This window comes from Podarcis tiliguerta (genome assembly GCF_965153285.1).
Source record: "Podarcis tiliguerta genome assembly, chromosome: 12".
Lineage (NCBI taxonomy): Eukaryota > Metazoa > Chordata > Lepidosauria > Squamata > Lacertidae > Podarcis > Podarcis tiliguerta.
This window is the reverse complement of record NC_139545.1, coordinates 45,845,266-45,858,650: the sequence shown is the minus strand read 5'-3', so window position 1 is coordinate 45,858,650 and position 13,385 is coordinate 45,845,266. Positions and strand designations below refer to the sequence as shown.

General features: G+C 41.2%; 1 protein-coding gene and 1 long non-coding RNA gene across 29 annotated transcripts in view; both read left to right on the top strand.

The window, feature by feature from the left end:
- ZMYND11 (zinc finger MYND-type containing 11) overlaps positions 1 to 13,385 on the top strand; it is a 101,333-nt gene that overhangs the window by 58,081 nt on the left and 29,867 nt on the right. For 14 of the 28 annotated variants that reach the window (XM_083406409.1, XM_083406396.1, XM_083406393.1 and 11 more), the window contains 2 exons: positions 3,874 to 4,033; positions 9,776 to 9,820. In XM_083406409.1, the coding sequence (XP_083262535.1) occupies positions 3,878 to 4,033; positions 9,776 to 9,820 (201 nt within the window). In that variant the 5' untranslated portion in view covers positions 3,874 to 3,877. The remainder of the gene's footprint in view (positions 1 to 3,873; positions 4,034 to 9,775; positions 9,821 to 13,385) is intronic. The other 14 variants (XM_083406406.1, XM_083406416.1, XM_083406401.1 and 11 more) reach the window with 1 other exon arrangement.
- Positions 4,040 to 8,930, top strand: LOC310661159. The gene is made up of 2 exons (XR_014503793.1): positions 4,040 to 6,935; positions 7,139 to 8,930. It is a non-coding gene; the product is annotated as an uncharacterized lncRNA (long non-coding RNA).

Genomic DNA, 13,385 nt, shown 5'->3' with positions numbered 1-13,385 from the left:
GGTAACAAGGTGAGGAGGCCTTGTGCATTCAGTGAATGTAGCTCAACTCTGTGTGTAGTATGTTGCATATCTGCAAAGTTCCTATTGCACACACCAAGTGTATGATTCAGCTTGCAGGCAGTGAGAGCAAGATCTTGCTGCCGCAAGGATACCTTCTGCCCTGCATGAGTTCACCGAAAGTGCAGAGCCCCCTGAATGTTCAAAAGGATTTCAGCTTCGCTTCCTCTTTTTGTGTAACGGGAATGAAAGTGACACCACAAGAGAATTGTGGTGAGGTTCAACGGGATGAGACTATTTTGGGGAGTGTCAGAGACATACATCTCGATTGTTTTATTCCTTTTGTATTCTGCCATATAAAAATACAATCAATAAATAATAGAGCCATATGCGTAATGAAATTTAAATGGTAGAAACAATAGCTGGCACCATCAGCATTCGTATTTATACAGATCTTCTTGACAGGTCGGCATTACTCGTAATCCAAATGAGTTTGCATTTTTAAGAGTTTTGAAACTTGACGGGGCTTCTCCCCCCGCCATATTGGTAAGAAACTGAGTGCGTTAGGCGCTATTTAAACCAAAAGGAATAGGTAGAGTTGCTTGTTTATATCGTAGCATTTAGGGTGAGCTTGTTCTCTTGCGCAGGATTCCTGCTGCGCAACCTTGTAGTAATCTAAATGGGTTTTGTATTCTCTGTTTGTAGATGGAGTAAATCCTGAGAAGCCTGAGCTATAAATACCAGTCTACTGAGCTGTGACCTAAGTTTCTTTCCCTCTCCCCTCCCTCTTTCTCTCTCTCCCTTCTGTGCCCTGTGGGCAGACAGCCTCATCTGGCCAGATCAGGAATCTAACAAGCAGATTATCAGGAAGAACCTCTTTATTTCAGCAGACAGGTCTTTATTTTAGCTAGTGGAGATTAGCATTAACTTCCCCTGCCTGAGAAGTTGCAGTGCAGGCGGGTTGTTTCAGCCTCTTAAAGGCTGGTTCAGTGTCTTAGGGGAATTAACTTTGTCTCTCTGCCATGCACTTACCCATCTGCAAACATATTTGCTTTCCTCCTTCCGCCTGACTGGAAAACAGCCTAAGGAGTGTAAAATGCTTCCCAATCTGTTGACCAGAGGCTGAACGCAAATAAGTTGCCTCAGCTCCCTTCCTCCAAGGTAAGGATAATCAGATCTTTCAAGAGAACAGCTATGAGGGGTTGCTTTATCTCTGCCTGCCCTGCAAGATGGTTCCTTGTGCCCCATTAGCAGCAGAGGCCAACTCCTTGTGTTAGTAACTAACATGCATGGGAGTTTTTGCCTTGCTTTGCTTTGATAATATCCAGGACTGTCACTCTAGCCTCTTTAATATTTCTGCTTCCCCTCTTCCATGGCCTCTTTGCAGTCACTCAATGAGAGAGGCAGCAGAGGAGGGCGACTAAAAAATGGCGGACATGCATAAGCAGACAGCTTTCTGGCTCCAGTCCATTGGCTGACAGGTCTCTGTTGCTTAAGGCCAGGGGTTGGAGCCAGCACCATTTTACTTGGTTCTTATTTGAGCACCAGGAGAGCAATTGGACGTTTTCTCATGCTAAATTACACCACCACTTCAGAGTCTCCTGAAAGGTTACTTTCCTTTTCTAAAAACAAAACTGTACTCGTGTTTTACGCTGTTTTCTTCAGTAGCACTTGCCTGCCATCTTATTTTATTCTGTCTGTATACTTCTGGAATTATTATTTCTTCTACTGCACTGATGTTTCTCTGGCGGGAAATAGAACATCTGTAATGTTTTTTTATAAAATAAAATAAAAATTGCATCGATACCTACATTAAATTAGTGCTTTTATACCTTCTTTGTTGGCTATACATACCCATGACAATACATGCACTAAAATTCTAAGACTTGGAATCATGCATTTCCAAATTCAGTTCATCTCCATTTCAGCTTTCTATTGCTTCCTCCCTGGTAAACCCAAGCCCAGTAGGTTTTGTTTTGTTTTGTTTTGTTTTGTTTTGTTTTGTTTTGTTTTGTTACTTCCCTTGTTAAACTGTCAGCCATTCAGAAAGGTTCTTTTATTCTTAATACTGCAGGACAACCTAATTCTCTTGAAGCTTTTGTAAAGAAAGTAGCTTCCCAAACTTGGGTCTCCAGCTGTTTTTGGACTACAGTTCTCGTAATCCCTGACCACTGGTCCTGCTAAGTAGGGAGTTATAGTCCCAAATCAGCTGGAGACCCAAGTTTGGGAAACGCTGTTCTAGGTTACCTGTACTAGGAGCCTATTACATATAGTATCCATCACCACCAAAACAGCCTGTTACATCCAGTGTGGTTTTGTGTGTGTGTGTGTGTGTGTGTGTGTGTGTGTGTGTGTGTGTAATTTACTATGTGAAAGCATGGGATATCCACATGTGCACTTGTGTGGAAAGAGAGAGATAGCCCTTTTAAAGAAAGAAGAAGCAGCAGGTTCTCTCATTTTGCATTGTCTTGCCATTCAGTTAAAAGAAGATATTATTGATTTAATTTCTACATGCAATCAAATTGTCCAAGACTCTTCTTCTTTGGTGATCATGCATATCCAAGTAAAATTGTCTTCCATGAGTATGGTCTTAACAATGTGTCTGTAAGTGACTATGGAGGCCAATTCTGGATCCACACGTCCTTCCACAGTGGGGACATAGGTTTCTGGGCAGTAGTTGATCACGGTGAGGATTTGCCAAATGTGCCTTCCTCTTAGCTCATTTCTCTCTTTTGTCTGGAGTTTGTGCTTCTTCAAAGTCCAAGATGCCTTTGGTAGGGTCTATTCCCCAATTGGAGTGCTCACAGGCCAGTATTTCCCAATGATCTGTGCTTATACTGCATTTTTTAAAAATAGATTTGCCTTGAGAGCGTCTTTAAACCTCTTTTGTTGTCCACTGACATTTCACTTTCCTTTCTTAAATTGGGAATAGAGTAGTTGTTTTGGAAGACGATAATCAGGCATCCATACAATACTAGAGTAAGAAGAGGCTGCAATGAGGAATTAGCAAATCAGAGTAAACAACAGGATTCCTCACCCCAGTCCTCTGCTTTTAGAGGGGCAGCTCTCCAATTGTCTAAAATTGCACAGCCACTGTGCATATGTTCCCTTGACAATAATACTAGACTCAGATATTTTTCTTTTCTGCCAGTTCCCATGATACATTTACCACGTGTTACCAGGGATTTGGCAAGCTTTGATTCTGCTTTGATGCTTTTCCATTCATGCTCCCAAATTGCTGGCCAGCCCATGATGAGCTGAAGGTTTCCTTTGCATTCTCCCAATAGTCACCCCCCCCCCAAAGGGTTAGGCAGCTTTCCGTCAGCCCTGTTGTGCATTGGCTTGAATGAGAGTTGTTATGCTAATTGACATCATTGGCAGGTGTTTTTGTTTGTAGGTCTTCAGTCTCAAATGGAGCGCTGGGGGGTATAGGAGGTGTAATCTCATCATTGCTTTCTCTTAGCCCTGGTGGGTAATGGCCAGTTGAAAAGGAAGACTTCTGCCCTTTCCCTTTCCACAGCAATGTGACAGTTCTTTCCTTCCCCCTAAAAGCAAGACCAAATTCTTTGCAGGAAGAGATCCTACCACGCCAGGAGCTATAGGCTGCTTCCAGCAACGATAGTTACTTCTGATGGAACCTTAAATGTTTATAAGTTAATTGTAATAGAGTTTTCTAAAAAGGGAGTCCTAAAAATTATGAACTTCCTCGGTATGTATGATAACGGAGTATGAAAGTGTTAAGAAATGCAGAAATAATGGGTGGAAAAAACTAAAACGTGTTTCAGGATGTTTGAGTAGACACCTCCGTATTGGAAAGTAGATGCAAACATTAAGTAAGATGCTTTTGTACGAACTTGTTTTCTGCTCTCTTTGCAGGTATATGTCTCGGGTTCATGGTATGCACCCCAAAGAGACCACACGCCAGCTTAGTTTAGCAGTGAAGGACGGCCTAGTTGTTGAGACCTTGACAGTGGGATGTAAGGGATCTAAAGCTGGTATTGAGCAAGAAGGATACTGGCTTCCTGGAGATGAGATTGTGAGTATATTTCCCACAAGGCTTTACCTTGCATTTCCTGGTACGTTGACTTGCAATCTTGCTACTTGCAGTGTGTTCTTGCAGCTTGCGCACGGGGCCTCAGGACAGCTTGCTTTTTTTACTTACTGGATAGAAAGTTATTACCCTTCCGCAGTCTCATGTAGCTATAAGACTTTTGGTTTCCAGCAAAGGATGTTTTAGAACAGGGGTTTCCAAACTGTGGCCCGTGTGCTGCCAGTGGTCCACAAGCTTCATCGAAGTGCTGTGTGAGAATTTGTGATTGAAGATGGCACATTCGTCACATCAAAAATTCCTGCTGGTTTCTCATTGTATTTTTATGGCTTCGTTTATTTATTATGTTGTATTGTAATTTGAATTCCATGGAGCTCAAATTGTAATACAAAAGGATACAATGTGCAAACTATTAAAAAAACGATAAAATAAACTTACAATTGTTACAACAGGCAGAAAAAAATCATTAAGTGGTCTGGGAAGACAGATCATTGGCAATTTTCAAGTGGACCATGGGGGAGAAAGTTTGGGAACCACTGTTTTAGGACCAAACTAATTATTTCCAAGATGAGAGCCTCATAGGTGAATGAAGGAAGTTTAGCTTTATTTTTTACAAAAAACAATATACAGTCGTACCTCGGAAGTTGAACAGAATCCATTCCGGAAGTCCATTCAACTTCCAAAAGGTTCAGAAACCAAGGCGCAGCTTCCTATTGGCTGCAGGAAGCTCCTGCAGACAATCGGAAGCCGCATTGGACGTTCGGGTTCTGAAGAACGTTTGCAAACCGGAACACTCACTTCCAGGTTTGCAGCGTTCAGGAGCCAAAATGTTCGAGTTGCAAGGCGTTCGACTTCTGAGGTACGACTGTAATGGGTTTTAGCCAATGCTAGTCCTACTCAGAGTAGGCTCTTTGAAATAAGTGAAACTAAGTTAGTCATGCCCTTTAACTTCAATGGGTCTACCCTGAGTAGGACTAGCACTGGATACAACCCAGTGTGTATAGATAATGTATATACATACATACATATGGAGAGATTGCTGTTCTGCTTTTGGGCTCCCCATAGCATCTGGTTGGCCACAGTGAGAAAAGGATAGTAGACTAGATGAACCACTGGCCTGATCCAGCAGGTTCATCTTATGTTACTATTCTTTAGCCATAGATTAATTTTAAGGAATGGAAGTAGGCCAGGATCAAAACAACTTCTTTAGTCTGAAAATTCTAACCTTAATTCCCGCTCCCCTCAACAACATACCCTGTCACAAGCTCCTTTTGAATACGCTCCCCCCAGTTTCAAAGGAGGGGAGCTGCTCTTTAGGAAACCTAAGCCCAGAGCACACGGAACTTGTCGTGTAGGTTCAACGGATCCAGGCCATAGGGTTATCAGTCTTAAAATATGACACAAAAGCGGGGAGGGGGGAGAATTTCGCCAGGATGTCTAGAGATAGATGCTTGCTCTTTAATTGCCCTGTTCTGGTAGGTTATATTTGAAGCACCTAACACTGGTTGCTGTTGGCATGGGTATGACCAAGAATGGCTGTTCTTATGTTCTTTTTGCAGAAGGGTCCTGGATGAATGCCGTCAGAGGAGCTACCATGCAAGAGTTTAGGAGGCTCACTGGGTGTAGGGGTAGGATGGGGTGGCCAGTTTTTGTCCTTTAAAGTCCTGAGCATTAGGAGAGCCCAGGACCTCTGGGTGGGTGAGTGGCTTGCGAATCACCACAGAGACCAACCCCAAGCTCCCTTCCTTATCAGATTTATGGCATTTGGGTCATAAAAGTTGGGTGCTTTTATCTATGATGAGTTGTTACACTCAATGAAAAATTAGATGAAAAATGATTACAAATCACTTGGAATAATGCAACAGCATAGCCTGACCCAATCAGAACTTTCTAAAATATATGCTTATTTAAAACTTAATTTACATTTAATTGTACAGTATCAGTCAGTATACCAGAACCCTGGGGAAAGATTGGCTGTTTCGTCAACAAGATAATGTTGCTGTGTTAAGGTGGCCCATTTGAAAAGTTAATTCTAAGTGGCTAATTTTTAGGTAAATTATGGACTCAGAAATAAGGTTACAATGCTGAATGAAGGCATTTACAAACCAGTTCCTTGAAGAATAGTAGAATGCTGGTAACCTCATGCGACAAGGATAATCGCTTAATAATAATACAATCCAATGCATGTTTACTTGGGAATAAGTTCCATTGTTTTCAGTGGGGCTCACTCCCAGGAATGTATGTATATTATTGCAGCCTACATTTAAAATGAATGCGGGTGGCGCTGTGGTCTAAACCACAGAGCCTAGGGCTTGCCGATCAGAAGGTCGGCAGTTCAAATCCCCGCAACGGGGTGAGCTCCCATTGCTTGGTCCCTGCTCCTGCCAACCTAGCAGTTCGAATGCATGTCAAAGTGCAAGTAGATAAATAGGTACCTCTCTGGCGGGAAGGTAAATGGTGTTTCTGTGCACTGCTCTGGTTCGCCAGAAAGCGGCTTAGTCATGCTGGCCACATGACCCGGAAGCTGTACACCGGCTCCCTCAGCCAGTAAAGCGAGATGAGCGCTGCAACCCCAGAGTCATCCGTGACTGGACCTAACGGTCAGGGGTCCCTTTAACTCTACATTTAAAATGTCAAGGAATTATATCCATACCAGAGTAGCAGAAACCCTGCCTTAGAAAACAAAAAACAGATTTTGAAGAGCTAATTTAGCCAACCTTGCCCCAACGTGGTGATCTCCAGAGATTGTTGGACTACAGCTCCCATCATCCTTGACCGTTGGCCATGCTGGCTCTGGCTGATGGGAGGTGGAGTCCAACAACAGGATGGGAAAGACTGATCTAGGGAAAAGAGAACAGGGTCGTTCAGGTGTAGACAGTAATTCAAAATGGTTGTATATATTTACAAGTACCTTTTGTCCCTTCGTTCCATTTTTGCTTGGAGAATTTCTGCTGGTCCCTAATTCAGCTGTTAATTTTTTAAAATTAGAAACCTTAATATTCTTGTCACATTTTACATGGCCTAAGACATACTACCATATCAACTTTGTGGTGCTGGACTCAAGTGTTCAGTTTGGTTAGTAATTCCCATGAGATTTGTGTCAGACATGATGTACGTAGGGTTGTGTGCACTTTGCACTAAAGGATAAACAACCCCCCCCCCCCCCAAGATTGCCAAAGTAATTCATACAGAAGTGGCGATATATAAATAAAGCAAATCTCCTCATCTTTCCCCAGTCTGCATAATTCTTATGCTGCAGTTACTCAAGCAAAGGCACATTAGCTTTATATAGCACTGAAACACTGCCCCATCAAAATTTAAACATCTTCTGAGCTCTCCTCTGACTTTAGCATGCATTGCCCATATTCCTAGCCAGAAGGTGGTGGAGAAAGTAAACTGAGCTTTTCAGAATGCTGGAATGTACACCCAAGTATCATTTTCTGTGGATTTTCTGTGCTCGCATGGAATTGCAGAATATGTACAGTCTTGTATGCTTCTATTAAAAAAAGGGGGGGGGGGTCCAAGAAGGTGTGAGATTCTTTCTCTTCCCATGTACATATGGACCACATTTAAAAGGATTTTGCCCATTTATAGCTTCCACACTAATACTATTCTTGCACCACACTGCTATAGCGAAGATTAATTTAATTAAATCAAATTGGAATGCTGAGATGAAAGGTGTTGTATAAATGCAAACCTTACTTATCTTCTGTAATTAATGAAGCTGATTTTTTTTTTGGCTTCAGTTTGTTTAATAAATACCCTGACTGACATTCATTTAGAAACTTTAACACTGGTTTTTTTATCTTTTTCTCTTTTTTAAAAAATATTTAATTACTGGTACTGCCATCACACTGCCCCCTTCCACTACCAAATGCTGTTCCCGGTACAAAAGAATGAAGAGTCTTGGTTATCATTTTTTGTTTCTCAGTTTTCATGTGTCCAAAATATTTACTGGGCATAGGCATTGTCTTTGAATGCACCAGATATTCCTTTGGTTCATTGAGTTCTGATGCAGATGAGCTGCATTTTTTAAAAGAAGTTTGCTTGCATCCTTGATTCTTAGTACACTGTGATCCAGCTGCACATGTGTATAATCTCACTCACCTTGGGGCTTTAGAAAATAGGAGTAATATACAAGACGTACTCTTGTAACATGCAAAGTAACCCTGACTGCCAGTTATTCTGTTCCAGGCCTCCATGTCTTGCGATCCAGCACAGCTCTCACAACTCCGTATGCAATTCTGTAGAACTTCCCCAAGACCAAATGCAAAAATAAGACATTTGTTATTCCACAAAGTGTCCGTTTCTTTAAATAATAGCTTTTACATCATGCGTGCAGTGCCAAAATCACATTCATGTGTAATACAGGGTGTCTCAAAGCCAAAGTTCCGTCCAAATATTCCTTCCTTCGATAAAGAGAAAGGGATCTCTACAAGTATATTTGTTGCTAAAGGATAATCCACAGATGGGCAAAAAAACCAGTGCACATCCTCGGGAGTATTGCAGCTTTGCTGTCAATCACTCAAACCGCAATGGCAGTGCCCCCCAGCTGTGTGAAATCCTAAGCGGGATGTCTTATTTTTATATTTGGTCTTTGGGAGGTTCTATATAATTGCATACAGAGTTGTGATCCAGCACATCATGAATGCAGTCTGCCAGCCGTGTATGGTGAACCCACCTGGGGTTTAGTAAACCTGTTGTTTTGTGCTCTTGGCCTTTGACTGAGGGTTGACAGGTACCTGCCAGGTCATAGTAGATGACTGCAGGGCTATGTTTAGCTTCAGGGGTGAGAAAGTTATATTTGGTGTGTGTGTGTGTGTGTGTGTGTGTGCGTGCGCGCACACACACACACACACACACACACAGAGTTAAAAAATCAAAAGCACAACTACTCTGGATTACCAATAAAAAAGGTTAGTATCAAAATGAGTTCTTCACCTGTTTTTAAAGTGCAGTCCCAGAACCACATAAACACTTCCCCTTATAGTCTACAGGTTTCTTTTTCCACTTGCACTGTGTAATTTTGTATTAAAACAACCCTACTTCTCCCTGCAATGGCAATGTTTATCAGTCAGCTTTTTGATCATGTTCCCCATTGTCTGCTAGCTAGTACACTGGCCCCACGAGCCTCCCCTTCTACACACAAGGATAATACTCTTACAAATTTGCACCAGGTTTTCTGATTACTTTTAACAGTCACTCCCAAGGTGCTATTGTCCCCCGCTTTTTTATTTTATTTTTAACTTGCATTTTTAAAATTTATGAAATGTGGAGACAAGTATCTCATAAAGCATTAACATCGAAGTGCCTCCTGGATATTCCAAAGGGTTGACCACCAATGCTGTATGTCATAGGATACGAGCATTTTGCTTCTTCCCAGGGGTTATTCAGTGAGCACGTCAGTCCCTCTGCTAATTACGAACAGTGCCATCGATTGGACCATTTTGGCTCTGCCCTTGCTTTGAGTGTGTGTTTTCCTAATTAATTTTAACTGCTTGGGAAAGCTTTCAGGAGGCCAAAAAGGGAAGAGGGGTAAATGGGTGTAGATAAAGTAGTCCATATAGTTTGCTTTGGGGGGGGGGGTGTAATTGTATAGTCAGGATGCTATCTGTAACAGTGTGCTTTCCCCATATCCATGTTTCAATTCGTTTTAGTCCTATGTACCTCAGATGGGTTCCAGCACAGAGACCATGTGTTTTTGTTTTGTTTTGTTTTTTATTTCGAAAGGCCTACAGTATGCAGCCTTTCTCCCGGACAACAGCAAAAATCAAGGTGAACAACTTTTGCACTATGTAGTCTTTGAATTTCCTTGTTATATTCTCTTATTTCTGTTGTGCATTAAGGATAGTCTAGAACTGTTGCTTCTGCAAATACGAGTTGTTGTATTAATAATGCCTGTCATCCATGTTCCATGCAGTTCTGAGACTGGCCTGCACAGGACTGTCGTTTAAAGTATTATTTTTCTTCTTCTTCCTGGAAGTGGTTACTCACATGTTTTGCCACAAGATGTTGAAGTTGCAATGGTTTCCCTTTTATCAGTTGTTCTGGGAGTAGACGATGACACCTGGTGGCAGACGTGGCAAGTGCCGAGAAGGACTTTCGTACTTTCTAGATCTGCCATTATTAGAACACTGGCGGCCAGATGTTAAAGTTATATAAATACCTCCTGTCTCATGCGAGGAAATCACATGGCAAACATCCATGTACATCCCTGGCCCTGCAAATGTTCCAACACATATTCAGATGGTAGGCATTTAGAAACAAAAGATCTTGATATTTAAAAATAGTGATAGGATACACATGATATCAGCAAGAGACATTTGCCAGAATTACCCCTTTGGCATTAGGATGCATTTCTGTCCTTGCAATTTTACTACTGAATTTTTTTTCAAATTTAGATTTTAAAACCATTACCTTTTAAACTACCTTTTTAATTTTAAATTGTTATTTTTTTAATTGGAGCTTTATACATTAGCGGTGCAGGCCCCTTGCTCCTACCCCATTGGCACAAAGACTAGCCTCCTACCCAAGTTCATATTCCTCCCCCTTTCTACCTTCCTCAACATGGTTATGCAAATATTTTTTCTCTTATTATGAATCTCCTTCTCATTTTATCTCTCTTTCTATAAACGTTTCTCCAAAACTAAGCTTTAAAAATTGGTGATGAAAATGCTAAAGAAAATGCTTTTTTAAAAAACCTGTGTAATTATTCAATGTATCTGGATGTCACCCTAACCCATGGTTTGGCACAAGGGTGAGACCAAGCTGCAGGTGAACCTTCCCTTCCTGTCATCCAGCACAGCTGCAAGGAGGTGTTTGGATACTTTTTTTGCTTCTGTTTTTGCTTAAACACATGTTGCCATCCAAACAGACAAAACAGTATATGAAGTCGGTTTGTTTCTTGCAAACCTTAGTTAATGCTAACCACAGTGTGTCAGTTTGGATGACACAACAAACTATGGTTAAGTGAAAACGGAAGCAAAAGCTTCGGAATACCTTGTGGTTGTACTGGATGAGAAGAGGGGAGCATATGATCTGAGGCTCATTGCAGTTTGTCGTTGTCACACTAAACCATGGTCTAACATGACATCTGAATTGAGCTTCTGTCCTTGACTTGGTAATGTCATATGGTAAAAAACAAACGAACAACCACCTGTCATTTTAAGGCTCTGTACCTGTGTTGCAACATAATGCACTTCTGCTATGTTGGGTGGTGGATGTTATAAAGATGGTTCAATCCTAGTATGTCAGGCGACTAAGCAGAACAATCTCCTTTCGACCAAGGATTTTATACTAGGGGATTTTATACCAGGACATAGGATTCTGACCTGGGTCACCTGGATCCCAGGTTGCTTCGAAGCTATGTGAAAAAGCCCTTAGGTGCAACGCAGCAATAAGGCATTCTGTGCTCGAGTTAGTTACTAGTACTATATGAACTTTGCGTTAGCGATTTGGAAATCTCAAATTTTAACTCCTCTTTAGTTTTGTTTTTGTTAGCTAATTAATAGTAAGGGCCCGATTCATCCAGAGGTTCCTTTGCACAAGCCGTATTGAAATCCATGTGAGTTGAACAAGCCCTCGTAGTGCTATTGTACAGTGTTCTTTCATTTAAATGGGAGGTTAAGGCTATCAGTGGCTGCAAGCCATGATGGCCGCACTTTACCTTCACTGTCAGAGGCAATACGTCTCAGAGGCAATACGTCTCTGAATACCAGCTGCTCGTAGTCACAGGTGAGGAGAGTAATGTTGCACTCAGGGGCTGCTTGCAGGCTTCCATAGGCAACTGCGTGTCCATGAGTCTAGATGGACCTTCGACCTGATCTAGTTAAGTTCTTTTTATGACCCTTGAAGAAAGACTTCCCAGTGGTGGATTGTGCCAAAACATTTTCTTCTTAAATTGGGTCTTTGCTGCTGATGAGCATTTGGGCAAACCTGTTCAAAGAAGAGGAAGGGGAATCCAGTGTGAGAAAGCTCATTAAGATTAACATCCCTTTAGCCTTTGGTAAATAATATATCAAATGTAAAAATCAGGTGTGCTTTGTTTTCTTTCTGAAGCATTTGGATCTGTGCTATGAGTATAGCTCTAGTATAGTTCTAGGGAGGAGCTTATAATATGAAAAGGCAACAGAAAGTAAAAGTCAACACCTTTATTTTATGCTGCTGGTGTAGAATACATTGCACGTGACTTTCTGTTTTTAATATTGTAGTGGATAGTGAGTCTAAAGAAAAGATAAGAGGATTGGTGTTTTTTTGTTTTGTTTTGTTTTTCTAAAGCAGAAAATTGCTGTGATTGTGCAAATCACATGGGCTGCTCTCACAAATCATACATTTGTATGAGTGAAAGCCCCACATATATGCTCATCTGATCCGAATATGTTGTTAGGGTAAAAGAACACATCTAATCAATGGGCTGCACCCAACTAAGTCATACTCTGAGTAAACCCATTGAAATTGAAGGACTTAATTTAGCAAAACTAATGTAAGGCCAGTGATTTCATGGGTCCTATTCTGACTTTTCCAGGCCCAAAACATTTGGGTTTCTGTGGAATTTTCTTAATTTTCTGCTTTGGTCATGTTAAGGCACTATGCAGGCAGAAGCACCCAGGTGTGCTCCATGCATGCACAATGCAGTTATTCTGGATTCTGATAGATTATGGCCAATATATTTAAGGCAGTGAAAGAACTGATACTCCCTGAATTTGACAGGAGTCAGTGCCAGTGAAAATTTCCCAACTGAGACAGGCTTCTTATAATATGTAACATGTCTAGAGAGATTGCTGGTGGGCTCAGAGGATGAGGCTGTTTCCTAGACTTGATGCAGACACATCAACTTCAAAGGCTGATGGGAAACACTTCATATTTACAGAATGAAATAACAAACGAAGGAATGAGATATTTCCTTTTTTCACAGAACATAACATTATACAGAAGTTAAAATTTAGGGAGACCAGGTGAAAAAGAGGACAAGTCTCCTGTAATAATAATTTATTATTATTATTATTATTATTATTATTATTATTATTATTATTATTATCATTATTATTATTATTATTATTATTATTATTTATACCCTGTCCATCTGGCTGAACTTCCCCAGCCACTCTGGGTGGCTTACACTTCATATAAAAACATAGTAAAACACCAAGCATTAAAAAAACTTCCTGATACAGGGCTGCCTACAGATGTCTTCTAAAAGTTGTGTAGTTCTTTATCTCCTTGACATCTGATGGGAGGGTGCCACTACTGGGAAGGCCCTCTGCCTGGTTCCCTGTAACTTCATTTCTCACAGTGAGGGAACCACCAGAAGACCCTCGGAGGAGGATCTCAGTGTCCGGGC